General features: G+C 54.6%; 2 protein-coding genes across 3 annotated transcripts in view; one reads left to right on the top strand and one right to left on the bottom strand.

The window, feature by feature from the left end:
• The window catches only part of CATSPER3 (cation channel sperm associated 3), a 37490-nt gene extending 32503 nt beyond the window's left edge, over positions 1 to 4987 (top strand). For both annotated transcript variants that reach the window (XM_057734610.1, XM_057734602.1), the window contains 5 exons: positions 969 to 1151; positions 1792 to 1932; positions 2235 to 2354; positions 3242 to 3399; positions 4276 to 4987. In XM_057734610.1, coding sequence (XP_057590593.1) covers positions 969 to 1151; positions 1792 to 1932; positions 2235 to 2354; positions 3242 to 3399; positions 4276 to 4381 — 708 coding nt within the window. In that variant the 3' untranslated portion in view covers positions 4382 to 4987. The remainder of the gene's footprint in view (positions 1 to 968; positions 1152 to 1791; positions 1933 to 2234; positions 2355 to 3241; positions 3400 to 4275) is intronic.
• Positions 4988 to 20717: 15730 nt separating this feature from the next.
• Positions 20718 to 27360, bottom strand: PITX1 (paired like homeodomain 1). The gene is made up of 3 exons (XM_057734566.1): positions 26836 to 27360; positions 24284 to 24516; positions 20718 to 22264 (listed from the first exon to the last, which is right to left on the bottom strand). The coding sequence occupies exons 1-3, from the start codon at positions 27005 to 27007 to the stop codon at positions 21722 to 21724; spliced, it is 948 nt and encodes a 315-aa protein (XP_057590549.1). The 5' UTR covers positions 27008 to 27360; the 3' UTR covers positions 20718 to 21721.
• Positions 27361 to 27655: the final 295 nt, after the last annotated feature.

The following is a 27655-nucleotide window of genomic DNA, read 5'->3' as shown; positions in this document are numbered from 1 at the left end:
GGTGTGCATTCACCCCTGCAGGCAGCTGCCAAACTGGTCCACACGCAGGGCAACCCCAGTGCTCCTGGCTTGACTCTCTGCTTTGCACTTTACCCCAAACTGTCAAAAGTTCACTGTCCTGTGTCCCAGCTCCAGCAGAACCTCCTTTTCTACTGTTAAATCAATAAATAGATTCCTGGTTTAGAAAAAGGGGCTTTTATGGTTAACAGTAGTGGAACACAGCGAGGGGCTGGAGAGTGGTTTCCAGCTCTTCCGTTGTATCATAGTGTGTCTGTGGCCAAGGCATTTTGCTTCTCTGAGCCTCTGATCCCGCATCTCGAAATAGGAACATCTTCCTACCTTGACATGGTACCTGTGACAACGTCTAGGTAGCTGGACATGTATATGCAAGACTCTAGGGCATGGAGAATGAACGATGAGGCGTGGGAGATAAGACAAATGCCCACCTCATGGGGGAGGACTAAGGTCACAGGACGGAGACCTGCCTGTGAAACGGGGCCCAGAAAAATTGGGAAGCTCCATTTCTCTCAGCCCCCTTCATTCCTACTCCCAGTGTGGCTCCCCTAGTCCTCCTGGGCCTGAAAGAGCATTCAGGGCTGGCCCTCAGCTGAGAAGCAGGAGCAGGACACCCTTGGATGATCACAAAGGCGGGCGGGGGTTCATGTGGAGCACTTAGTGGTGCTGATGGGGAGACTACAGCAGACCTGGGGCAGCGTGGGCGATCCACCCCTTGGTGACTGAGCGTGGAGGCCGGGCACTGGTGAGCCACTGTTAGATTGATCCAGCCCCAGTCTGGGCACAGTTCCCTTTCATTCATTCGTTCATTCATGCATTTATGGAGCATCTGCCACGTGCCAGGCAGGGCACTGAATGCTGGGGCAGCTGGGGTTGGGACAGGCTGGACCTCTGTCCTCCGAGCCCAACCCAGCCTGGCAGCCTGGCGTAGCCCCAGTGCCTTTGCCTTGCAGACACTCATCACCGCCGTGGGGCAAACAGCCTACACCGTGGCCTCCGTGATCATCCTGCTCTTCGTCCTGATGTACATCTTCGCTGTCCTGGGCTTCTGCCTGTTTGGAGTTCCAGAGAGGGCTGACCTGAATAACTGGGGGAACCTGGCTTTGGCCTTCTTTACCCTCTTCAGCTTGGCCACGGTACTGTGTTTGGGAACAGTGGTGGGCAGGGGCTGCCAGCTGGTGTGAGCGTGTGGACATGCTGGGCCTCACCTGGGGCCTTTCCCATGTTCAGGCACTTAGCTGGGCTGGGGAAGCTGAGGGCTGGTCTCCTAGAACTAAGCATAGGCCAGTGCCCTGGCCAGGAGTCCATCACTGTTTCTAATCTTGTGACTCCCTAGAGCATTCTTATTTGTCCCACAGGGTTGTGAAACTTCAAAAAGTTCTCAAAAGATAATTGATTCAGACTAAGTTTAATTTAGAAGGGAAACCCATGTTAGATAGCCTTTTTGGGAACAGGCTGTCACAAATCCACCCAGAGTAAGCCTGCAAAGCCCAAGTCTCAAAGTCTAGGAAAGATTGGGGTCTTTCCAAAGGAGGCCCTGGCAGAGAGGCAGTGTCTTCTGGGGAAGGATGTAAGGCCTTTTGGAGGAGAGCCCTTAGGGCATCTTGGTCAGAAGTGCTCCCATGCAGTGGTGCCCTGCATCTCAGGCCAGCATGTATGCACTGGAGTCAGAGGACTAGGGGGTGTTGAGGGGCTGATGTGGGAGAAGCGGGTAGGTGAGTGGGCGGCCTGCCCTCTGGGCCTTGGCTCTTGGCACACCCTGCCCTGCCCGAGCAGGTTGATGGCTGGACAGACCTGCAGCAGCAGCTGGATGCCCGGAATTTTGTTCTGAGCCGTTCGTTCACCATCATCTTCATCTTGCTCGCATCCTTCGTCTTCCTCAGCATGTTCGTGGGTGTGATGATCATTCACACCGAGGTGAGCTGGTGCTTGTAAGCGTGGGGGTGGGGTAAGTGTGGCAGGTGAGCCGGCCAAGTCTCCAGGGAGGACCCTGAACTGTCTCCCTCCCGAAACGGAGGGGAGGTGACCAGGCGGGCCTCTCTCTACCCCAGCCTGATTCTTTCCCTGGGCCCATGCATTTTCCCTCCCTCATGACTGCCCACAGGACAGGTGCTTGGGAAGCTACTGCAGCTGCCGTTGGCAGCTGTGGGGGAGGGGATCCTCCTGCTGGGGGGCCTGAGCGGCGGCCCGCACCTGACCTCCAGCCTCTCACCCTCTAGGACTCCGTCAAAAAGTTTGAGCGGGAGCTGATGCTAGAGAGACACGTGACCCTCATGGAGGAGAAGCATGTGATTTTGAAGCGGCAGCAGGAGGAGGTCAGCAAGCTGATGCAGACACAGGTAGGTGGTCTCCACGGGCAGGCGGGCACGCAGAGGGACAGCCGGCGAAGGCGTGGTCAGAAAGAGGGGCCCTGGGGCCCGTGTGGCGGGCGGGTAGCCTTAGGCATCTGTGGCATTTGGTAAGTCAGCTACCCACCCCGCTGTATTTTTCAGAGTCAGATTTTATTCTTTGCTCTTTTGTATTTCTCTGGACCTCTTCAAGTGTTGAGTGCTGTGATGATAATATTTCCCTCCTTCACGGGCAAAACTCCATTGCTGGGCCCTCTGCCTGGAGCACTCTTGTTCCTGAGGACTCACCGGGTGCCAGGTTGGCTTGGTCCCCATCCGCTGAGTGGGTGAGGCCACGGAGGCCCTGACAGGTGTCATTAACCTCAGTTTTTCTAAACTGGAGCGAGAATGAACACAATGGGCTGGAGATTTTTTGTCAAGCATGATACAGCTGTGAGGGGCTGGGGGAGAGGCTTCTCTTTGCAGCCTAAGTGCTCTGAGCGGCCCGGGGTGCTCGGCCAGGTCCTGAACCACTGCGCCTTTCTCCCCGATGTGGCCGGTGCCTCCCTGCTCAGCCTGATCTCTCAGGTGGACATGTCCGCCTGTCTTGCTGCGCCTCAGGTTTGTTCAGAACAGGGTGAAATGCTAAGCCGCGCGCAGGTTCTCACTGATTTCTTCCCCTGTCACCGGTCCTCACGTCAGGGATGGTGGCTCACCAGGTGACCTCGATCAGGGGAGTCCAGGCCCAGAAGGGGTGGGGGTGAACGGTGATTGGACTCAGGACTCACCTTGGGGCCAGGGTCAGGCCTTTCCCTGGGCCCCTCGTGAGCTTCCCCAGGCCTCCGTGCAGCCCGGTCACCACTTCCTCGTCTGTGTTCTCTTCATGCTTCCCTCTCTAGAAAAATGTTGACCACAAAAGTTTCACTGAGCTGGTGGAGAAGTTTAAGAAGACCCTGCGGCACACTGACCCCATGGTCTTGGATGATTTTGGCACCAGCCTACCCTTCATGGATGTCTACTTGTCTACTCTGGACAACCAGGATGCTACCACCTACAAGTCAGCCCCATCCCTGCTGACCCTGGCCCACGGGCCCCGGGGTGGGGGGGGTGGGTGATTGCTGATGTGCAGGGTGGGTAGAACGAGGCCCTTCTTGGCAGTGTGCAGGGGCTGGGCTGCTGTGTGGACAGGCCTGTGGCTAGAGGGACACTGCCTACTGGCCCTCCCTGACCTGTGGTTGTTTTTTTAAAAAAATGTTTATTATTTTCTTATTGGAGTATAATTGCTTTACACTGTTGTGGCAGTTTCTGCTGTACAACATGACCTGTTTTTAACTACTGGCTCCTTCGACTCTCCAAGACCCTCCTCACCAAGCACTTTTCAGAGGGCCAGGGAAAGACCACTGGCTGGCAAGTCAGAAGCTGAAGCTTCTGGCCTGGTTCTGCCACTGCTTCCTGTGTGACTGTGGCCAAGTCTTTGTCCCTTTCCTCCCTGGCATAGGAGAGGCTCACTCTATGAAAACAATGTGTGTGAAGCTCTGAGCTTGGCCTGCCCCAGGGCTGTGCTCGCTGTGAGTTAGCCGGGGTCATTCTGGCCATTATTTGCAGGAAGGGGAGGGGCACGATTAGTCTCAACAAAAGCCCCCTGGAGGGCTTCATAGACGGGAGGAACTAAAAGGAGGGGATCTAGAAATGCCCAGTGTTGACCCAAGTGTGGATCAGGCAGTGTCTGGGCACCTCCACGCCCGGCACCACAGGTAGAGCGGCAGACCCGGGCCTCCAGCCCAGCCCGATCTGGCTCTGAAGTCCTCGATCGTCCCTGACCGCACACCTACCAGCTATAGTGAACGTGCAGGTGTAAGTGTGCAGTGGGCAGGGCCAGGGTGGCACGGAGCCCGCTCATGCGCTCATGCCTCTTCTCCTCCTCCATTTCCAGGCTTCAGGAGCTGTACTATGAGATTGTGCACGTGCTGAGCTTGATGCTTGAAGACTTGCCCCAGAAGAAGCAATCACAGTCCTCAGAGAAGGTCGATGAGAAATAGCTGGACATGGGCACCCAGGGACCAAGGGCCTCGCAGGCTGTGACAGTACCCCCTCCCCCCATTAAACACAGGTTTTCTGAGTTGGCCTTTTCACAGTTGCTGCGATCACGGCATTTCTCCACCCTTGGGAGTTGGGCCTGAGTAGATGTCCACAAAATCTGATTCCTCCCTCACATGACACAGCCAGACCTCGGGAGTGGAAAGTGGGGAGAGGGAGGCCCAGGGCACGCCCTGACCAGAGGCCACACCTAGGATCCACACTGGCTCTCTTCTCCTTTGGCCCCAGCAGCAAGGATCCACTGGGCTCCTGGGAAAGCCTCCTGAGGACTCCGGGCCGAGAAGGGCTTCCAGCAGCCCCATAAGAGTGCGTGGCTCCTTTGAGCTGGTGTGGCACTGCTGATCTTGGAAGCTCTGCTGGGCTCATCTGTTTGGGTGTCGCCACACCTGGCAGAGCTACAGCTCTCTCTGTGCACCCGGTGCCCTGGAGACCCCTCTCTGGAGGCCTCCTCTGCTTTCCCTAGGCTCACGGGGATGGTGGTACCCCAGGGGTGCAGCTGTGATGGGGAGGATTCTGTCGTGTGGCGTGAAGCTCGGGGGGCACCGCACGCAGGGGCCAGAGGTGTGGCAGCACCCGGCACTTCGGGCTGCTCCCTCCCTCATGGTTAGAACCCTTCACTCAAAAGGAGGCATTTTCTGTGTCACCCTCGGCCACATGATTGCCTCCGCTGGCAAGGTCCTGACACCGCCCTGGTCCAGCCACGATGCAGCCATCTGAAGGTCCAGGTGGGGCAGAGTAGCCGGCACCCCTTGCTCCCAACGGGCCAGACCTGAGGCCCAGCAGAGCCTCTTCCGCTCCCGCTGCTGGCGAGTGTTCTCGAGGCCTGTCAGCTTGGCAGTGCCCTCTCCGAGGAGAGGTGAGTTCGGGGTTGAGCTGCGGGGGGAGACCAGCATCTGTAGCTGGCCCGGCCCGGGGAGTCAGGTCAGTAGAAGACACGTAGAATTGAGAATAGCTGGACAAGGGTCCCCTGGGGGCCTGGGGGCTCCAGGCCTGGATGACGGCACCTCTGAGGCCAGAGGACAAGGGCTGGTGGAAGCCTTTCCTCATGATTTCATTCATACACTCAACTACCATTTCCTCCGTTGTGCAGGTGCTGGGGGTTCTGTGATGAGAAAGCCACAGTCTCGTCCTGGCCCTCTCGATGCTCACGGTTGCCTAGGGGAGACAGTTATCCAGCCAGAATGGATGAGAGAAAATTTCCCTGAGGAAGTGACAATACTTTTTTAAATGCAGAGAGCGTGTGTCTTCTGAGATACTCAAATCATTTCCATTTGCAAATGATTACATTCAGGACCAAACCGAGAACTGTGTGAAACGTTGCCAAGAAGGATCGCTCCGGAGCGTGAGACCCGTTGCCGTGCGGTGGGGGAGCCCTCTGAGGGCAGGGCGTGTGGCCTCGCTCCTTCCTGGGGTGGAGAGAACTTTGTGCCGGTGCCCTGGGAGGTGGCCCTAAAGTGAGCGGGGTGTGTGTCCAGTGCCTAGCCATGGCAGGGCGCCTCCAGGCTGGGGATTCCGGTGGGGCTCTGGTGGGTGCAGCGCAGTCCGCCCGGCATGCAGGCCTCAGGCAGCGAGTCCGATGCAGGGCTGGGACAAAGCAGACCTTGCCGGCTGCCTACACTGGATGTGCCAGCGTTGCCTGGGGGAAGTGAAAACACCTCCGCCTGCTCTCGCGAGGAGTCAGCGGAATTGACCTCGGCCTCTGGGAGCCAACAAAAGATTTAAAAATTTCTGCAGGGAGGCAAGTTAGGGAGTATCATGGTTTTAGAGTCAGGAGACTTGGATTCCTTAATCAGGTGACCTTGGGCAAGGTGTCTGGTCTTTTGAAACCTCAGCTATTTCATCTGAGAAATGGGCTGATAAAACTATTCACCAATAAGGATCAAATAAAATACCCATGAGAGTGTAAAAAAAGGACACAGTCAACTCTGGTTCGTGCTTCCTGGCTGTCAGTGCTGCCTCTGATGTGTGGCCAGCTGCAGTGGGCTGTCCTGGCCAGGGGCTGAGAGGGACCGGGCCAACGACAAGGTGGTGGGGAAAGGGCTCAAAAGCATGGAGCTGAGAGCAGGAAGCAGAGGTCAGGAACCTGAGGGTGGGGGTGAATGGGTGTCCAGGTGGAACTGCTGCGGGACAGGCATGATGGCCTGCAGGGCCTGTGTCCCAGCAGGGAAGCCCAGGCACGGGCCCCGGGGCTGTGGTGTGGAAGGGCAAGCTGCCTTTACGGGTACAAGCAGAAGGCTTTCACAGAGCAGGGAGCTGGGGGAGAGTGATGTGCAGAGGGCTGGCTCAGCGCTGCTGGCAGAACAGGCCAGTGGATATTTGGCGTAAAGTCCCAAAGCAGCATTTCTGTTTGGCTCTATTTGCCTGCAGAGCAAACACTGGCAGATTGGAATTCCCACTTGGGCTCTCACCAACTCAAACAGGCTTGGCCAAGACTTTCAATTGATTTGCTTAGGGCAGAAGTGGTTCTGCTTGCCAAGGCCTGGCTGTGGAAAGGAGGACCCTCCTCCTACCCCCAGCCCCGGGATCCCACAGAGCTGTCCCCAGATGCCTTGCCCATCTCTATCCTGCCAGCTGGGTGGTTTGGGGCCGCAGTGGGATACCCGGGACCTGGGCCTGAGTCTTCTGGTCATGCCCAGGCCCTCCCCCAGCTCTTGTAGGAAGGATATGGAATCCAAGGCTAGAGGTGTTTGGAAGGTGGCCGGATTTTTTTTTTTTTAAACTGCTTGTTGATTCCACCAGCAGGAAACAGTCTCTATAATATGGAAATCCAGGCAGTGACTGAGACTATAAGTGCTCCTCTTTATCCCAACAGTCCCTAAAAATCCAGTACTGAGACGTTGGAAACTGCACATCCTGATGTTTTCCCCAAATGTGGGTGAGACATTTCTCCTACTAAAGTGAACTGCCCTTCACCAGGTCAGAAGATCGCTCTGAATTCCTCCCTAGGCTACTCAGGAAGGAGAGGTAGTCATTGCTGTTTCTAGTCACAGGGGTTGGGAAATGGGGAGAAAGGAGCTCGGTGTGATGGGGTGAGATTTACCAGCACGCGAGCGCCCCGCTCTTCCCCACACTCTGCACCAAGAATTTTGTCGGTGCTTGCGGCCACATGTTCCACCTTCCCGAGTTCTAGTTCTCACTTCGCTTGAGGCTTGCTGTGATGCAGCCCTGGGGGGATGGGGGAGGCAGGGCTGGAGAGCTGGAAGGCAAGGGGAGCATCTGTGCTCTCCGGCTTCTCCTCCACGCTGGAGAAGCAGGTCAATGGGCAAGGCTCACTGCACCTACACGATACGAGCTGGGACATGGAGGAAGAAGGAAGTAAAAGCCGAGGCCGGGAGTCAGAGACTTTGGACAGAGGTTCTGACCCAGCTGGAGGGCAAGAATGGAAAGGGGCCAAATGGGGAGAGCAAGTATCCTTGTAGGGTGAGAACTGGATCCCTACTGATATTCCTTGAGAGAGGCAAGTAACGATGGGAATTATTTAGGGATAATTTTTGGTTGCTGAACTGTGTCTTTAAAAATGGAAAAATAATAAATAAATAAAATTAAAAAAATAATAAAAATGGAAAAATGGAGCCCCATGAAAAGATTCGACCACGTGGGGTCTGCATTGTATCTGGATGACATAAAGATGGCCGTGTGTCATAGGGACCTCTTAGGCTAAAATCGGGATATGTTTAGAGGGCTTTATGAACCAAAGACTGAGCCCCTAGCTGTGATCTGAGGCCTCTAGGTGAAGTACCCCTGCGGGTGTTGGCATCAAGTGTGACTGGCTTTCTGCAAAATGAAATTGAAGTTTCAAAAAGATGTGTGGAAGAGGCCAGAGGGGCATGAAGAGTCTGCTCTAAAACTCTTAGGAAACTGGAGGTTGACCCCAACTTTTGTAAACTGGTGATGGGACAATGACCTCTTACAGCAGAGGACCCCACTGCCCCACAGTTCAGTGTCCTGAGAGCACAACAGCCCCTTGACTCCCTCCTTCCCCACTGGGGCCTTGATGCCTGGATTGGGCGTGAGATGAAAAGACTCTTCAAACGTGCTGCTGGGCAAGCAAAGGAGGCTCCAAAGGTATGGCCTGGTCTCTCTGTTGACTGTGGAAAATACTACCTTCTGTTTTATCAGTAGTTCTGTTTAAGGTACTTTGACATACATGATTTGAATCTCATAACAGCACTTAGGTACTTTCAGTATTCCCATTAAACAGGTGGCAAAACGGAGGTTCAGAGAGGCAATGTAACCTACCCAAGGCTGTACAACTAAGGGGGAAGAGCCAAGCGTGTCTGGCTTTAATCGCTCTGCTAGAATACTGTGCAACAATCCTCTAGGGAATTGTTATCCCTATCTTATAAGTGGGCAAGTGGCGCTCAGAGAGACTGTTACTTGGCAAGATTATCATTGGAGGGCAGAGCCAGTATTTGAACCATGTCCCCCTCTGCTCTACTGTCTCACAGCAACCTTGTTCTTTCTTATCAAAGCTATTTTTTGAACTTTAAAAATCAAGCCATGATTCCCTCCTGAGCAGGGCCTGCCTCTGGGAGGAGGGAGGGTGGTCCCTCAGACGGGTCTCATTTAGCCAGTTTCCTGGCACATTCTTGCTGTCTGGTGGAAGCTCTGAAGTCTGCTGGTCCAGCGGCTCCTGGCTCAGGAGCCCTGGGAGCTCCAGAGATGGAGAGAGCAGGGAGCAATCCGTGTGTGCAGATGGGTGGTGACTGTGGCGCCTAATCAGGAAATTATAGCCTGGGCAGAAGAGGGGTTTGGCTTAGAAGTCACCCTTCCCTGGGTTTCACTTAAGCAGACCCACAGAGAGGCTTGGCCGGCCGATGGGATGTGCTAAGAGGGCGCGAGTGCAGCAGGCAGGATGAGCCAGCCTTATCAGTGCCGTACAGAGCAGCCCCCATGCCCAGGAGGCTGGCTTCCTAGGTGGTGACACTGTAGTCTGTCCTTTCTGGCCCCCTGCTTGCTCCTGTACTCACTTACCTCATCAGCAAGGGGAGAAGCTGTGGGCATCCATGGGGATGCTTTGGGAGGTTCTTGACCTGAGTCAGTGACCTTTTACCTGATTCTTGAATGAGTAAGCGGAAAAGGTGTGAAAGAAGAGTCAGGTGGAAAAAGCCAGGTGCGGAACTGTGCATATGTGATACCATTTGTATTTTTTAAAAAAAGGGAGAAATAAATAAAATCACAAACACAGTGGCAGTGAGATATTCTCTTTCAGGTGGCAAATATGATAGACAAAACCTAGTACTGGTATGGAGACGGCACGCTGTCCACTTTTGGCAGTGCAAGTAGGAGTGGCTTTCTCAGAAGGTAACGTGGATTAGATTTTATGCATGTGTTCCTATGGCCCATCAGTTCTGCTTATGAAATTATCCTGAAGAGCCAAATGACAAATATATAGAGATACAGCGTTAAGGATGTTTACTGCAGTCTGCTGGGTAGAAAGACAGCAAAAGTCGCAGGAGGGAGGGGATGTGGGGATATATGTGTAAATACAGCTGATTCACTTTGTTGTACAGCAGAAACTGGCACAACAGTGTAAAGCAATTATACCCCAATAAAGAGCTTAAAAAACAAATAGAAACACAGCAAAAGAAATCAAGGAATTACCTAATGCCCACTGGTGAGGAGAATGGTTGAGTTAGTGTGAGTCCATACATGTAGCCCTTAAAATCGTGATTTGTTGATAAGAATATATGTTCTTGATATTATATGATTGAAAAAAGTGGCTTCTAAAGTAACATGTGATATGATGTCCTTTATGTAACAGTGAGTGAGCATTATGTGTCCACACACGCGTGCATGTGCTGAGCAACGTCTGGAAGGATAATCATATTAGTAGTGGCTAGGTGGTCTTGACTTTGTCCTCACACTTTTCTGAACTTGTTGAATTTTAAGAATCAATATGTATTTCTTTTTTTTTTCAAGTTTTAATTTTTTATTTATTTTTAATTTTTTTGTATAGATTTATTTATTTATTCATTCATTGGCTGCATTGGGTCCTCATCACTGAGCAGGGGCCACTCTTCACCGTGGTGCGCGGGTCCCTCATTGCGGTGGCCTCTCCTTTGAGGAGCACGGGCTCTAGGCGCATGGGCCTCAGCAGCTGCGGCACGTGGGCTCAATAGTTGTGGCTCACGGGCTCCAGAGCACAGGCTCAGCAGTTGTGGCACACAGGCCTAGCTGTTCCACGGCACGCGGGATCCTCCCGGCCCAGGGCTCGAACCCGTGTCCCCTGCATTGGCAGGTGGATTCTTAACCACTGTGCCACCAGGGAAGCCCTGAGAATCAATGTGTATTTTATAATCAGGAAAAACAACACAATTTTCACCTCAAAAAAAAATGCTGGGGGTTCCCTGGTGGTCCGCTGGTTAGGACTTCTCGCTTTCACTACCAGGGCCTGAGTGTAGATCTCGCATGCCACGAGGAAGGCAAAAAGTAAAGCAAAAAAAAAAAAAAGAGTTAAGCAGTGTGCGTGTGCATGCCTGCGGTAGGTGCAAGGGCATTCCAGGCAGAAGGAATCATAGGCACAAAAGAAACGGGGTGGGAGCCGGTGTGGCCACAGCGTGGGCGGGGGGGCGGGGTGGAGAGTGGGGCGGTACATGGAGTGTGATCCTGAGGGCCGGCAGCTTGGCATTTGGAAGCAGGGCAGTAACCTGGCCAGATTGGATTCCTGCTTCCTCTCTGAGAATGGTCTTGGTCTCTCTCACCTGGCATTTAAGGCTTCTCTGTTCTGTCTCCCCCTTCCTCTCCCCACATCTTCCAGGGCTCCCCTTTGCCTAGCTCATTGCCACCTCCACTTCTGCACGCTCATTCTCATCTGCCTGTCCTTCCAGACTCAGCATTTGGCTCCCTCTAACAGGAAGCCTTCCCAGATTGCTCTGGTTAGCCTTGATATCTCCTTTTTCATATTTTCACCCTTGAACTTTCATTCCTGACCTTAAATCAGACCTTAATTCCTCTAGAACCAGGGGAGGAGGGCCGTGGACTGAGAGGTTATGAGGTAATCCCTGGATGCCAGTGATGGACGGGCCAACATCTGCCAGCTTTAGAGACCTGATGTGGGAGGGAGAAAGCAGGCAGCAGAGACTCAGGAGTTATTTTGAGCCTATCATGTCACAGGCACTGCGCCAAGCACTGCACATAGCTTTTCACATTTATCCGCACTGTAGAGATGAGGAAACTGAGGCCTAGAGAGGTTGTGTGGCAGTAAGTGGTAGTGCTGTGAGTTGAACCCAGGCTCTGTCTAACTCCAAAGCCCATACTCTTAAGCTCTGTGACCTACTTGTCTCCCTGGTTCTCACCCCCTGGAGGTTGGCTGGGTTGGGCCTGCGGTGGGGCCCTCCTGTGCCTTGCTGCCCCAGACCCAGTTGAAATGGACTTCAGGGTGGCAGGTGATGCCATCTTACTCACGTGGTATCTCCTGACCCAGTGGAGGATCTGGGGGCAGTGCAGCATTCCTGCTGAGGCCGTGGGAGTGCCATTATCCCTAGTGAAATAAAGCAAGATGTCTCCCTGTGGGGCCAGCTGGCAGGGGCACTGTGGGGGAATCTGGAGGGGAGGAGGCTGGCATGTTGATAAGAAAGAGCTTTCCCGCTCAGAGATTCTCTAGATATAGGAAGTCAGTCAGATGATAAAGGATAATTCTGTGCCTCTGAAGCAACAGCCCACCTGAAAGTCTTACAAACTATTCACATCCATGGTCTCTTCAAACCCTGACAGCAGACCTGGAGGGGCAAGCAGGCAGGTCCAGTGTCCACTGACAGGAGAGGAAACTCGGGCTCTGGGAAAGGATGGCCGGGCTCTGGGAAAGGATGGCCGGGCCCAGGGAGGAGCCCAGCCCAGGAGCTAGAGTCCAGAGGGGCCCTGGCCTCCCGCAGGGCCTCCCCCAGCCTAGGCTCAGTGGGTATCCTTGTCTTGATGGGCTGGGCCAGTCTCTGTGAGCCTAGGGGGCTGCCCCAGGGGTGGCCTCACTTAGAGGCGGGGGGAGAAGCAAGAAGCTTTGGAGGCGTGGGCACCAAGCTCAGGAGAAGCCATGAACTGCATGTGCCTGTACTCAGGACCAGCACCCGTGACTCAATAGGAGTGCTAGTTTGGGAGATGGAGGAGGGGTCCTTGGCCACACTGTCGTGTGTGTGTGTGTGTGTGTGTGTGTGTCTTTTGTCTAAATATATCCTTTATTAGATCAGGTTTACCCAAGGGAAGAGAGAGGTGTATGCATGAAAAGGCTGGAGTAAGGGTGCGGATCAGCATCCATTCCAGTGTGTCCTGGAAAGTTCCCAGAGAGGCCACAGCCGGGAACAGTTTGGGGAAACCCTTGCCGGCCCCGCCACAGCCTGGCAAGCAGCAAAGTGGCCGGCTGCTTTGTGGCTGCAGTGTCTTGGAGGGTTTGCCAAGCACTTTCCGTGAAGTCACTGGGACATTAAGCCCTTGGTTGAATTAAATGGGGTAATATGCTTTGTCTGATTCTGAGGAACACATAATATAATGTGATAGTGGCGGTAATGGTGCTCTTAGCTGCGATTATCACACGTGCCGCACTGTCCCAGGCACGGAGGGAGGTGCAACTCACATTCCCACACACTCAGGCCTCATTTTCCACTCATAAAACCCCATTCTTCAAAGCTTTCCCAGCCCAACTCCCTATATCCATTTTCGGGACAAATTACCGACACTTAAAAAATTGGTCCATTTTGCGTAAAAGCCAAGTCCAAATTACTGTTACTTTCTCCTTTATGTTTTGAAATTTCAAAAAGAGAAGGGTGGGGAGCTGAGGGGGACACAGGGGTTGGAGAGAGGAGGCAGAAGGGGAAAGAGGGAGAAAAGTGTATGAACGGAGAAGGAAAAAACGAGCCTTCTTGTTTCAGTAAAAATGTATTTCTGGAATGATGTTTCAGTTTACTCAGGCAGAAAAATTAGAAATGGTGTGCTTATTAAACAGGCTAAGTAAGCGTGACTATTTTTAGTCGTGCAGTAAACCTTGGTAATTTGGACCTCTTTAATAAAGATTCCATCATCATGCTAGCTGGCAGGCACACAGCGTGTGTGTGTGTGTGTGTGTGTGCGCGCGCGTGCGCGCGCACGTGTGTGTGTGTGCGAAGGCAAGGTAAGAGTGTAAATAGGTTGCTGAGTTGGAGGATTGGGAGGGTTGGGGTGGGGGATGCAGTGAGGGGACAAAGGCTAGAGGGATGGGACCCAGCTGATGAGACCCGTCTTTAAACGGAGCCTCTCTGGTCTGCAGTATACCATACAAGATCACCACAAATTCTTCTCTCTGGACACGCCTCTTGGCACCCACTAATTTGACATCTGTTTAAAGAAGAAAGTATTTGAAAACAAAAATTTCACTTCTGTCCAAATCTGTAAAGGTTTACTTGACACCTGTCACACTGGCCTGCCCCAGTGTGAGGCCGAATCCCTGGGGTTGACACATTATCCCAGGGAGGTGATAACGGACCCCTCTAGGGTAAGGACAGGGACCTGTAAGCAGAAGGCCACTCCTTGTCCTATAGATCACAGTTCTTTTCATTTTTAAAATAATATTTGATGTTTCATTCCATCATGATAAAAGTAATACATGCTCAGTGCAAAAACTTGGAAAGGAAAAATGAAAAAGAATCCCTTATTTCCCACCACCCAAAGGTACCTGGTGTTGACACTTTGTGCACATCCAGAAATTTCTCTGTGCGTGTATAAAAATAAAAATGGTATGGTGCTTATATAATGTTCTGTAGCTTGCCTTGTTTAGTGTTTTGACAAAGAAGCTCAGTTTTTTTAAGAAAAGCAATGGCAAACCTATTATTTAATTTTACGCTAAACATATAGAGAAGTCATCAGCTCCATTTACTTTCTCTTGGCCATACAGTAGACACTTAGTAGGGAATGTGTCCTTAATGGGGGCCCACTGCTATGCTGCGCAGAGGGATAGAGGATGGGGTGAGGGCCACATGGGGGTTCAGCTGTAACTGCGGCCTCACAGGGTATCAGCTGAAGAGGGCTGCAGGGAAAGGTTTTCCAGCAAGCACCAAACTAGCTCTGGTAGTAGGTTCAGCCCCCAGGAGTCCTGGGTGCCAGTCTCTGAATGCCTCTCTGGATAAGGTAGAGGTATAAACACAGATATACTTTTTTTTTAAAGTGTGATAAAATGCACATAACATGAAAATTTACAATTTTAACCTTTTTAAAAAAATAAATTTATTTATATCGGCTGCATTGGGTCTTTGTTGCTGCTCATGGGTTCTCTCTAGTTGCAGTGAGCAGGGGCTACTCTTCATTGCGGTGCACAGGCTTCTCATTGCGGTGGCTTCTCTTGTTGCAGAGCACGGGCTCTAGGTTTGCAGGCTCAAATAGTTGTGGTGCACGGGCTTAGTTGTTCTGTGACATGTGGGACCTTCCTGGACCAGGGATTGAACCCGTGTCCCCTGCATTGGTAGGCAGATTCTTTAACCACTGTGCCACCAGGGAAATCCCCATTTTAACCTTTTTTAAAGTACACAGTTCAGTGACATTAAGTACCTTCATACTGTTGTGCAACCATCATCACCATCCATCTCCAGAACTTTTTCGTCACCCCCAAATGAAGCTCTATACCCATTAAACACTAACTCCCTGTTCCCCTCTCCTCCCTGCCCCTGGCAACCACCATCCTACTCTCTGTCTGTATGAGTCTGCCTATTCCAGGTACCTCAAATAAGTGGATTCATAGAATGTTTGTCCTTTTGTGACTGGCTTATTTCACTTAGCACCATGTCTTCAAGGTTCATCCGTGTTGTAGTGTCGGAATTTCCTCCTGCTTCAAGGCTGAATAGTACACCACTGTATGTACGTACTGCAATTTGTTTATTCATCTGTTGATGGACATGGGTTGCTCCTACCTTTAGGCTATTGTCAATAATACTGTTTTGAACATAGGTGTACAGATATCTGTTTGAGTCCCTGCTTTTGTTTCTTTTCAGTATATACCCAGAAGTGGAATTTCTGGATCATACAGTAATTCTCTATTTTTTTTAAGGAATTGCCATACTGTTTTCCACAGCGGCACCATTATACTTTCCTACCAGCAGTGCACAAGGGTTCTAAATTCTCCACATCCTTACCAACACTTGTTATTTTCTGCTTTTTTGGTAAGAGCCATCGTAATGGATGTATAGTGGTATCTCATTGTGGTTTTGATTTGCATTTTCCTAATGACTAGTGATGTTGAGCATCTTTTCGTGTGCTTATTGGCCATTTGTATGTCTTCTTTGGAGAAATGTCTATTCAAGCCCTTTACCCATTTTTGAATTTTTGTTGTTGTTCAGATATACTTTTAAGAGCAGTGCTAAGAGCTATCTGTGTTGAGAGGGGGCCAGTGAGTGAATAAGAGGAGGAAGAAAAGAAGCAAGAGACGAGAGAAAGGAGTGGGGAGAGGGAGGAAGGCCGGGATATGTCCTGTGGAGTGAGGTATAAAGGAAGGCAGCCCTTCACTACCTTTCTTCAGCAAATCGTTGTTGAGCACTGACTATGTGCAGACACTTCTCCACACGCTGCTGTCCACACCTGTTTGTTGCTACATCCTGGCGCTCAGGGGCTGCAGTGACCCTGCCCACCTGCCAGCGCCCTGCCTCCAGAAGGCCGAGCTCACAGAAGTTAAGCCACAGGCTCCGTCTGCAGTCAGACAGGCTGGGATCCAAGCCTCTAAAGCTGTGTGCCTTTGGGCAGGTTACATGATGCCTTGAGCCTCAGCTCCCTCATCTACGAAACGAGGCTCACAAGATAAATAAAACATGTACGGTGCACAGCAGAGGACAGCGCAGACTGAGGCGTGCGGCTGCATGACCAATCACCCAGAGCAGCTTTCATCTGCCATGAAGGCCGTCCTGCCCTCTGCCTCCAACCTGCTCCAAATGCAGCTTCCTGCACCTGGAGCTGCTCCTCTGCTGTGTCCTGATTCATGGGATTGCAGGCTCCTCAACCTGGCTGGGCTCTGGCACTGTGTCTCCTGGGTGCCCTGCAGCCTGTCGATAAGTCGACACTGGCTCTGGGTAAAACAGCCAATTGGGAGGCAAGGTCCAGGGCCCTGCGAAGGCAACACAAGAGTGTGAAGAGTGGGGTTCCCGGGGGGAGAGGGGCAAGGAGGCAGATCAGCAAGGGCTGGGAGGAAGCCCCAGAGGCAGACTGGAAGCGCCCACCTAGGAAACGAGAAGCTCATAACAACTGATTGAGACAGGAGTTTGGATTTAACGGTTGATATTCCAGGGCCCTGCCTTCACCAGGAAGCTGCTCTGTGTTCCCGCCTGCCCACCCCATTCTGCTGCCCCACCCTAGGGCTTCCTCAGTCCCAGCTGTCACCCGTGTCCTCTGTTCCTCTCCCACACAGCCCAGTGAGCTTGGTGAAGGCAAATCCTGGGGCCTGCAGCCTTTTTTCTCTCTCCCAGAGCACAGCTGAGTCCAGCCTCTGGACATGAGTTATCACTGTTTACCTCCCCTGCCACCCCCACTCTCCAGCCCACTACAAATGTGATTCCCATCAGGAGAGTGTACAGTGCAGTGGATGGGAGCCTGGACCCTGGGCAGAGGGCTGGAGTGCAGGTCCTGACTCTATTCCTCAGTAACTGTGCCATCTCAGGTGAGCTATTGATTCTCCCTGAGTTTTGATTTCTCCCAGGGTAAGGATAACAAGCCCCTCCCCACCATGAGGAGAGAATGCTGTGATTCTTATACAGTGCTTGCATGGGGCCTGCTGCTCAGTAAGGGCCTGATGTTAGCTCTTGATAAGATGAAATAACGCAGAAATAAGTGTTCAGGCGCCTTCATCCCATGTTGCAGGGAACCCTTAGAGGAGAACCCTGAGTGGGTGCTCCTCCACTCCTGAGGCTCATATCTCAGAGTGCCGACTGGCCTGGCCCATCTGCCCCTCTCCAGGCCCAGTGGACAGCAGGAATTGGGCCTGGTTCCTCCAGGTCTCCCAGGGTCTGGCCCATGGACCGGTGTGGTGGGAAGACCAGACCAAAGGATAACAGGTTGGGTTTCTGAGGGCCCAAGTCTAGGATGGTTCCGGGGGTGGGATGGAGTGGGGAAGGTAGGGCAGGTGGGGAAATCAGCAGGACTGTCAATCATGACTCACATTCATGACATCCAGCAAAGCCAGAGGAAAATCCAAGTTGGGCCCCAAGTAATATTTTCAGAAATGACCTGTTGAGAATCTTAAGAGATGCCCTATTAATGTGGAAAGTGGGGGACAGGGCGCTCAGGAGGAGAGGCAGGACATCTCACTTTAATAATAATAATAGCATCAACAATAACAATTCCAACATTAATAACAATTTATTGAGCACTTACTATGTGCTGGCGCTGCAACTAACAGTTTATGTGCGTTATCTCATTTAATCCTTTAGACATCTGTGCGAACTGATTGTTATTCCCTTTTACTGAAGAGGAAACAGGCTCAGAGGCCTTAATTAAGTCTCTGGCCCAAGACAACTCACAGGTAGAGCCAGAACTCACACTCTTGCTCTCAAAGACCACAGCAAAAGTTCCTGTGGATGCCAGAGCTAAGTACCTGGCCGGGGAAAACGGGGAGGTCCCTGGAGAGAAAACCACCCTCACGCGCATTTCCCGGACTGGCCCTCTTGGTGACTGAGGTCCCACTGCTATTTCATGGGGGAGCAGCTGGCTGAGACACGTGGAGATGAAGGGCCACCCAGCGCCACCTCTAGGGCTTGAACGCCTCCGGCAATGCCCCCCTTGCAAGGCAGCTTTTCCAGCTGTGATTTCCCCCACCCCCTGCAGATGACTCTGGTGGCCCAGAGGGAGGCCTGCAGCCTGACGAGGGCCGTCAGCCTAGGGGAGGTGACTCGGTTCCTCTCCCTCAAGGACCAGGCACTGCAGGGGTTGCACACAGTGGCTCACCGCACTCTCCTTTGGTGCCCCCGGCGCCTTCAAACCAGTGCTGGTCACCAGCCTCTTGTCCCTGATTCACGGCCTCTCTCAAACTGCAGCGGCCCTCTGAGGTTCACGTTGTCAGGACCAGGTAAGAACAAATCTGCTTTTCTATTTCCCGGGGGTCCAGTTCTGTGTTGCCAGCGGAAACTATGATCTGTTCGAGGTCAGACACCCTCCCCCGCCACACTGCCCATGGTGCTTGGCATGGGGGAGCCCAGTGCAAAAGGCAGAGAGTGAGAAGTGACAGGGTTTGAATCCACTCCACCGCTTCCTGCTTTGTGACTTCTTTAAGCCTCAGGGGCCTCATGGGGGAAACAGGAGAATGAGGAGCCTTCTCGCAGGGCTGCTGTGCAGGTAAAGCGGCTCATCTGTGAGAAGCACGCACTTAGCGGAGGGCCCTACACCTGGACGGCCTCAGTAAATGATAACGCTTGCCCCTGGAGACAGGGATGGGCCACCTCCTCCAAAAGCCTTGCCTGACTATCCTGTTTGAAGCAGGACTTTCATTTTTCCTTACTCACAGCACCCTGTTCTTTTTCTTCAAAAGCACTCAGCCCAGTTTGTAATTATACGTGTTTGTTTACTTGTCTATGAGAGCAGGGACTGTGTCTGTTTCCCACTTCTCCATTCCCAGCACCAAGGGCAGGAGCACAGCAAATGTTGAACGAACCGCCCCAGACTTCTTCAGCCAGAGCAGGACTAGGACTTTCTGCCCTTTCTCAGAGGACCTGGCTTTCAGAACCCTGTATATTCCTCATCCCCCCCAGAGATGACCCTGCAGCTGGGGTAGCTGGGGAGGGCTGGATACTATCTGTGGCCACAGCGTTAGCTGGGTCAGAATAGCTGGGTGGGGCCCAAGGCTGGGTCTTACACTCACCTTGTTGGCCATGGTCATTGATGGATGATGGGGTCATTCTGGACTGCTTTTGCCTCTCCTCCTGGCGGCAGCTATTTGGCCTGTGGCCCCACAACCACATTACGTCTCCACCAGAGCTCCTCTTCGGCCCTCCTCTCACCAGTCCCACCTCCTTCTAGGTCTCCCCTTCCTCCTGCCCTCAGCTGAGACCAGGGCCCCCTGGCCTTGGCAGATGTGTGAGGCGGGGGGGGGGGGGAGGCACTCTGAGTCCAGATGTGATTGTGTTTATGTTTCCAGAGAGTGAGGGGTCGGAGCTCTGGACTGGAGCCGTTGGGGGAGGGGTGGTCTGGCTCCAGCCCCCTGCCCCAAACTTCCCTCCCCCACCTCCCTCCTCCAGCCTGTGTATCTGGGCCTGTCCTTCTCAGAACCCTGCACTCCAAGTCCTACAGCATCAGGCTGAGCCGTCCTCCAGGAAAGACCCCTCCTCACTCCTCATCTGAAGGTGAGAAGACCAGTGGAGAGATGCCTGGCTTTGGAATCCATGTGACCTTGGCCCAGTGCATAGTGTGATGGAGCCTTGGTTCCATCATCTGCATAATAGGGACAACACTGCTGACCTCGGAGGAAGTGTTGAGCTGCTTTGGGAATGTGTGCACAGGGCTCTCCAGCTATTAGCTCATGACTAAGCCCATCCACGGCTGTGCCCAGCTCCCAGCTAGGGCTTGCCTGGGTCCAGCTGCAGGGCAGTGCCGATCACAAGGTGATTCTAAAGCAGAATACCAACCCCTCCTTCCTACCCCGCCGCAGCTGCAAACATTTTGTTTTGCCATTAGAAGTGACTTACTTAAGGGAAGCAGAATTTTACAGGCAGTTTACAGGCTGGTCTTGTTCAGTAGTTTCCAAAAGTCGGGGGAGGGTGGCGTCGGCGGGAGCCACTGATAAGTCGGGATGGAAGGGAAGTGAGAAGTGAGCTCTGTGTGATGGACACTTTCACCAGAATAGCCATATGCCCCTGGGTGGGATTTCAATGTGGAAAGGCGGAGGGAGGCCCTGGCTAGACTCTGGCGGATCCAGCACCCTCAGTCCTAGAACAGCCAGAGCAGGGCTAAATAAGGTAGGGGCCTATAAGAGAAAAGGCAACCCCAGGCCTATAAAGGCTCTCAGCGCTCCCACCCCAAACCTCCCGGCAGACAAAGGCTGCGCGCAGCACCCTTAGAGCCTGGAGGGTCACTGCAGACCTAGCCTGGGAAAAGCCTGCAGAATCCGGCGGTCGAGGAGGGCGGGTGGTCCAGGCTAGGGGGGCCCGCGCTCGAGGAGAGGCAGCTCCTAGCGCCGGCTGCTCCCTCAAGGGAGCCAGATCGAACAGGTCGGGAATGGTGGTGGGGAAGTGGGGGTAGGGTCCCCTGGCGGGTCGGCCTCGGCTCTTCCCTCCTACTCGCTGGGCCCACGGGGTGCAGTTCCCTTTCTACCCGCCTCCCTCCTCGGCCGAATGAAGCAGTCAGGGCTCCGCAGTGGTTAGCACGCTCGTACTATGGTTTTAATAGACGTACATGGACAAATCGATATAGACAGATTTATAATTCTATACAGTCAGTCCGACATACACAGGGACGCTGTAAACAGGGGCGCGGGCCGGAGAGCGGGTGTGCAAAGTGGGCGCGGCGTGGGGCCCTGGCCGCGCCCCGAGCTCTCGCGGCTCGACTCTTGCACGGCGGGCGGTGAGGAGGGGGCTCTTCGCCGGACAGGGGGGCCACCTCCTAGCCCGGGAGCCGAGCGGAGGGCCTGGGCCTGCGGCGAAGCTTGGGGGCTGGGACGCTCAGAGACGAGCACTCCGCATGCTCCTGCCTCGTCCGCACCGCCAGCTGCGGCTCCTTGGCCTTAATATAGGACGCCGGGGCGCGCGGCAGGCAAGGGCTCTTGGAGGCGCGCCGGAGCCATTAATACGGCTCCACGGCGAGATCCCGACCCTGGGTTGGGTACCGTCACCCCCGGCCCAACGCCCGTTCCAACTTGGATCCGGATCGAGCTAAGGTATGCTCGGCCGGGCCCAGCTCGGAGGGGGCGTCTCGGTTCGCACCTGGCTGGGACCCACGCTTGCCTGGGCTCCGCGCTCCAGTTCGCAGGCGTGGCCGCTCAGTCCGGGTCCAGCGCGGCGGGAATGCGCGCTACGGGGGCGTCTCCTCCGGGCCGCCGGCCTCGGCGCTCGCCTCCCGCGCTGCGTCCCCTCCGCGGAGTGGCCCACCGGGCCCCGAGCGAGCGAACACGCACCGCCCGCGCCATCCCGAGGAACATTGCAACTCATCCGTTTTTTCGCGGCACTTTTCTCCGACGTCTTTTTGCTTTGTTTTGTCTCGTTTTGGAAGGCAAAGTGGGGTCCAGGAAAGCAAACACAACACCAAGCCGGAGGTGGGGAGCAGGGGGGCCGCGCAGGCGCCAGGTCCTCCGCGCCCGCCTCTGCCCCGGCCCCGGCGCCCTGCCGGCCGCCGGCCCGCGTGGCCCGGCCGGGCGGTCAGCTGTTGTACTGGCACGCATTGAGGCCCGAGGCCGGGCCCTGCAGGCCGCCGTAGCCGAACGACGAGTGCTGCTTGGACTTGAGCCGCAGGCTGGCTAGGCTCGAGTTGCACGTGTCCCGGTAGACGCTGTAGGGCGAGGCGGGTGTGCCGTACGGGCAGGCGCCCGGTGACATGGCCGAGTTAAGCGAGGAGCCGGTGAGGTTGTTAATATTGTTGAGGCCCGAGTTGGGCATGCCGGGCACGGCGCCCGGGCCCATGCTCGACGGCATGGTCATGGAGGAGATGGAGCTGGGGGCCGAGAACATGGATTGCGACGACAGTGGGCTCATGGAGTTGAAGAAGGTGAAGCTCTTGGTGGAGAGCGGCGCTGGCGCCAGGCTCTTGGCGGCCCAGTTGTTGTAGGAGTAGCCAGCGGCGTACACGTCCTCGTAGGGCTGCACCAAGCCGCTGAACTGCGGCACGTAGCCGCCCTTGCACAGGTCCAGCTGCTGGTTACGCTCGCGCTTCCGCCACTTGGCTCGCCGGTTCTTGAACCAGACCTAGGGGAGGGGGACAGCAGAAGGGTCAGGGCTGCCGAGGGCGGGAAGGCGCCTCCATCTCATCCCGCCCCACCCCGAGGCCTCCGCCCGCTTCTTTCTCTCCGTATTCCGTTTCTTTTCTTCTCTGTTTCCGCCCCTGCCTTCTCTCCATAATGGTTTCTTTTCTGTCCCCAGAAAATATTAGTCTTTTCCCTTTTCTGATCTTTATCCTCTTCCCCCAATTAAATCCGGGTTCTTCTCCTAATATGGATCCTCTCTTGTTTTTAACAAATATTTGTTTTTTCTTTCTTCCTCTCTCAACCAGGTCATCTTCTGCCTTCTCCCGCAAATGGTTCCCCATCTACCTCCTAAATACTCCAAACATTTTCTTCTCCCTCGAATATGGAAGGTAGTTTTCTTTCCTGAAACATAGCACCTTGCGATTCCTCTCATTCTTCAGTCTATTTTTCATTCCTCAGATAGTATGTTTCCATCTTTATTGGTAATATTTGATATTCTCATTTCTGCCCCAAATGTTTATTTTCGTTTGGTCCACCCCGCTATCTGAACCACTTTCTTCTCCCTCAAACAGTCCATTTTCTTCGTTATCCCCCATTTTTGATCCTTTTGATTCTTCTCCAAATATTTAGTTTTTTTCCTTCTTTCCAAATATCTGACCTTCACTGTTTCTCTTAAATAGTTGATTATTTTTCTCAAATACTTGATCCTTTTGCTTCTCCCTTAAATATTTAATTTCTTTCCTGCCACCTAAATATATGCCAAATATGTTTTTCTGCAAATATTTAATTTCCTTTCACTTCTTACTAGTTTCTCTCTACTCTCCCTCTCCACTTTCCCCCACAAAATTCAGTAAGAACCTCTGCTTTCCCAGTTCCCAGTCCTTGCTGATCCACACCTAGTCCTAGTCCTTTGCTCTCCCCAGCCCTTGTTCAGCCCTGGGCCGTTTCCGACCTCTCCGGCCGGGTGGACCCAGGCACCCTAGCCTTCTCCATCCCCAGCACTAACATTGCCTGATGCCATACCTCACCCCACCCCTACCACCATAAACCCCAGGCAGGATGAGTGAGTTCAGGATTACTGAGTGCTGTCTTCACTCCCTATCCCACTAGGCTGGCCAGCCTGACTGGGGAGGGGTGAGAGCTGGGGTTATAGCAGGGAGTCTGTGGCCCAGGTGGGACTTTGGTTTAGCTTCGGACGTGTTCCCAATATCAGATTAAATACTAATATTTGCCATACCCAGAGAAGAAATGATTCTTTTGCCGCTCTGGCAGGAAAGCCATGTTTTCACTGGGCACCAAGGAGTGAGAAGAGGAAGGGTGCAGTCCTGTCTTGGGTTGGAGACCTTACATCTCCAAAGGGATTCTGCCTGAGGCTCACTAGTCTACCAGATCTGCCCCCCAGCCCCTCACCTGACCTATAGGAAAGGGCATTAGGGAAAGGGTCCAGCTTCAGGCTGGCCGAATGGCTGAGAAAATCAGGGGGAGAGTATCCTGAGATTTTGGAGAAGCCGACTGTGGATGGGACCACTGCCCCAGGAAGTTTTGAGACCCCCAAGCCTAGGCTCTAATCAGGCCTTTCTCAGGCTGCCAGGCAGGATCTGCCTTTCCCTTTCGTTTTCGCGGGAAGGCGCCAGCGGCTCCGAGGCCCCCAGCGGCGGGGAATCCTCTGCGCAGTCTAGGGTGGTAACATCCGAGCGGGCTCTGGGCTCTACAGGGCAGGGGAACGTCTCTTGGGACCATAGGTCTTTGGGCTGGGTCTGCGGTAGAGACCGAGGGTCAGGTAGGATGCGGGTCAGAGCGATCCGAGGCGGCAGCAGCCGAGGGGCGCTAGCACCAAACAGCTCAGCGGCAGTTGGGTAGACCCAGGCCTAAGGTGGAATCTCCTCCGGTGGAAGGAGGGAGCAGGTCTGAGTGTGGGAAAGAGTGATAGTCTGAGCGCGGGTTTAAGCTTTTAAGGGCTGCGCTGGGCCGGCTGGCAGCCTTCTGCGCGGGTCCCCTTAGGTGCGCACCCCGCGCTCACCCTCACACGTGGCTCGGTAAGGTTGGTCCACACGGCGATCTCCTCCCGCATGCTCATGTCCGGGTAGCGGTTCCTCTGGAACGTGGCCTCCAGCTCTTGCAATTGCTGGCTTGTGAAGTGCGTGCGTTGCCGCCGCTGCTTCTTCTTCTTGGCAGGGTCCTCCGCACCGCCGCAGCCTGCGCCGCCCGCACTGCTGTCCTCGGGCCCCTTGGGCTCCCCGCTGCGCTCCTTCTCTGAAGCAGGCAGGATGGGGCGCCGGTCACCTCGGGCTTATGCCTTTTTGCACCCCGTCCCGGCTCTACCGAAGCGCCCGCGGTCAGCGCTGGCTGCCCGTCCTCCCGCCAGGGGCCCTGGAATTGTCCCCATTCGAAAGAGCCCGCCTGTGCTGGGTAGTCAGTAGTCACCTCTGGTCAGGGTCGTCTGGGAGAAGAGCCCAGGAGTCGGAGCCGCGGGCCTAGGTTCCTAGCTGGGCAGGGCCTGCACTCACAGCTCCGCTGACGCTGGAGCCTACTGTTGATGTCACCCGAAAATGTACATATTTTTAGGGCTCTTGGGGTTCTAAACTCGAGGGGATCTCTGCTTTCTGAACTAGGATCAAATCTTTCTAGCCTGAAGCTAGGGAGTCGGTGGAGCAAGAGCCAGGCAGTGGCCTGCAGCCCCTCCAGTTTCTTCTCTCCAGGGCGGTGTGGGAGCCCCACCGGGCAGGCACGAGACAGCCAGGTTCTCGGCCTTAGCTCCAGGCCTCAAGTCCCAAGGCCCAGAAAATCCCTCTGGCGGCAGCCGGGCAGCCCAGACCCACAGACTCTGTCTAGGTGACCTGGGAGCTCTAGCCTCTCTCTCTTTGAAGCTACACAAACAACATGCAGTCATAGAAACATTGAAACATAAAGAATTTAAAAACAAAACATAGAAGCCCAGAAAAGCTCACATCTCTATGCCTAAAAACACAGAAAGGGTCACAAATTCTTAAAAATAGGCAGGTAGAAACACAGCAAATGCAAATCAAGAAGCCAGAAACCTCCGTGCAAACACACTCCTAACTAAATACAGTGTTATATGTGTATAAACTCCAGGCAGACAGGCATTTATTTATCTGGGATTAAAAAAAAAATCAATGTACTGTTGTAGATAGATTTTTTAACCCCTTCCCGATAATACCCTTCTAGAGATAATTTTTAAGTCCCAGGGAAATACAACACTATAGTTAGATAACTTAAATTCCCCAAATAACACCACTGTAAATGGATTTTGATAAAATCCTGGAGAAACGCGCCATTTTGGATTGACTTTTTAAAATCTCCCGAAGAATAATATTGCGTGTAGATATTTTAAATTCCAGAGAAATGTATCTAATATAGCAATTCTTTCTGTATCGAAAAATACAGCTGAATTTTAAAATTTGTTCTCATAGACTTGTTTTTTTTTTAAAGCAACCAATAACTATATATTTCTCTGGGTTTTAAAAATAAAAACCAACCAAAGGCCACGGTTAAAACTTTTGAAAACAAAAGTACCGTCCAGCATTGATTGTTTTTTTAACCAAGCATCAGAACCTCTCAGAGAAAGTCACTTAAGGGATGCAAAACAGAAATAAATAGAGATTAAAAACCGTAGAGATACACTCAGCGGTGGATTAAGAAATGAACGCAGAAGAGGCGCCCAGGGCCAGGGGAGTGGGGAGCTCGGCGTCCGCGCCGAGTTAGGACCGCGAGCGCGGGAGCCGATCGGAGACGGAGACCCGGGAGCCCGGGCAGGGCCGGGTATTAGCCTCATCACTGCCCGCGCCGCCCACCCGCCGGCCCGGCAGCTGCCGGTGGGGAAGAGAACTTGAGCTCGGACAAAAAGTCAGCGCGGAAGGAGGCTTGCCCGAGCCGAGTCGGAGCCCTGGCTGGGCGGCCTGGTAGCTGCGGGCTCCGGCTGCGCACGTGGGGCAGGGATCCCTCTTTTAGAGGGTCCCGGCTGGAGCCGGGCCTCGCCTCTCGGCCCGCTCGCCCTCGCTTTTCTTTTTCCTTAAGGTTGTTTTTCTTTCCCCCACTTTGCTTTTCTGACTCTTCCCGCCACACCTTCTCTTCGGCCTCTCCCTCTCAGTCACCCACAGTCTGTCGGGGTGCCTGTACTCTCTGTTTCTCTGGGCACTTTCTCTCGCCCGCCGCCCATTCCTTTCTGACCTGCTCCTCTCCTTCGGCCCTAGCGGCCCCTCGACAACCAGTTGCGCAAACCTAACTTTTCTCCCCGTTCTGTTTGCTCCTGATCAAGAGGGGCTGTCATTGCGACCCCCCCAGCTGTAGGTTCGTGCATCTGCCGGTCACTTGGCGCGTGGGGACCGCGTGGAAGTGCCCTCGGAAAGCACTAAATTGCCGCTGCACGAAGCGCGTACATGTCCGCGTTCCCCGTCAGATGGAGAATGGGAAAAGGAAAGGTCCTGACGCTCCTGGGGCGTAGCGCGAGCCTGAGTGCGCGGGGCGGGCGCCAGGCCCGGCTCCCGGCTCCCGGCTCCCCGCGCCCTGCGCCCGGGTAGGCTCCGTGCGCGCCTCGCGGGGAGCCGCGCTTACCTGGCAGCTCGGTGTCGGACGACTCGCTGGCGGAGTTCTCGAGCGGCTCGCGGGGGTCGGCGGCGCGGGCTAGGTGGAAGGCGGGCCCCATGTCGTGCGGCGGCGGCGGCGGCGGCGGCCGGAGCCCCTCCGGCAGCCGCTCCAGGCTCATGCCCCCCTTAAAGGCGTCCATGGAGGCGGGGACCGCGGCGGGCGCTCCGGGGGCCGGGGCTGGTCGCGCCCGGCCGCCCTGGCTGCGACCTGCGAGGACAAGAGCGCAGCGCCTAAGCGGCTGCCCCCCAGGGCTGCCCGCGCCCGCCAAGACGCCGCGCCCGCCCCATGGACCGCCCGGGGCTGCGGGGCCAGGCGGGCGGCAGCGGCAGCGGCTTCTCGCGACCGGGGGCCCGGCTTCGCGCTCCGCGCTGCGCTCCCGCCGCTCGGGCCTCAGCCGCCCGCCCGGCCCCGGCTTCGGCTCCCGGTCCGGGGCCGGTTTCTAAGGCTCCGGACGGCGCCGGCAGAGTCTGTCTTAAAGCGACAGCGCGCACCGCCAGGTTCCAGCAGTCCCTGCGCCAGGGGTGGTGGGTGGGGTGGGCCTGGGTGGGAGGGGGCTGGGAGGGAGGGAGCGAACGAGCGAGCGAGCGAGGGAGCGAGGGAGCGCGGGCGGAATCCAGCCCCGAGCCGCCCGCGCCGCCGCGCCCTCTCTGCCGCCCTCCCTCCCTCCCTGCCTCGCCCGCGCCCTCCCCCTCCGCAGCCACCTTCCCGCCGCCTCCCCCCTCCCGCGGCCTCGCCGCGCCTCACCCTCCTTCCCCGGTGACACACCGAGTTCTCCCTCGGCCTCACA

Source organism: Hippopotamus amphibius, chromosome 1, assembly GCF_030028045.1.
Source record: "Hippopotamus amphibius kiboko isolate mHipAmp2 chromosome 1, mHipAmp2.hap2, whole genome shotgun sequence".
Taxonomy (NCBI): domain Eukaryota; kingdom Metazoa; phylum Chordata; class Mammalia; order Artiodactyla; family Hippopotamidae; genus Hippopotamus; species Hippopotamus amphibius.
This window is presented reverse-complemented; position numbering and strand designations above follow the sequence as displayed.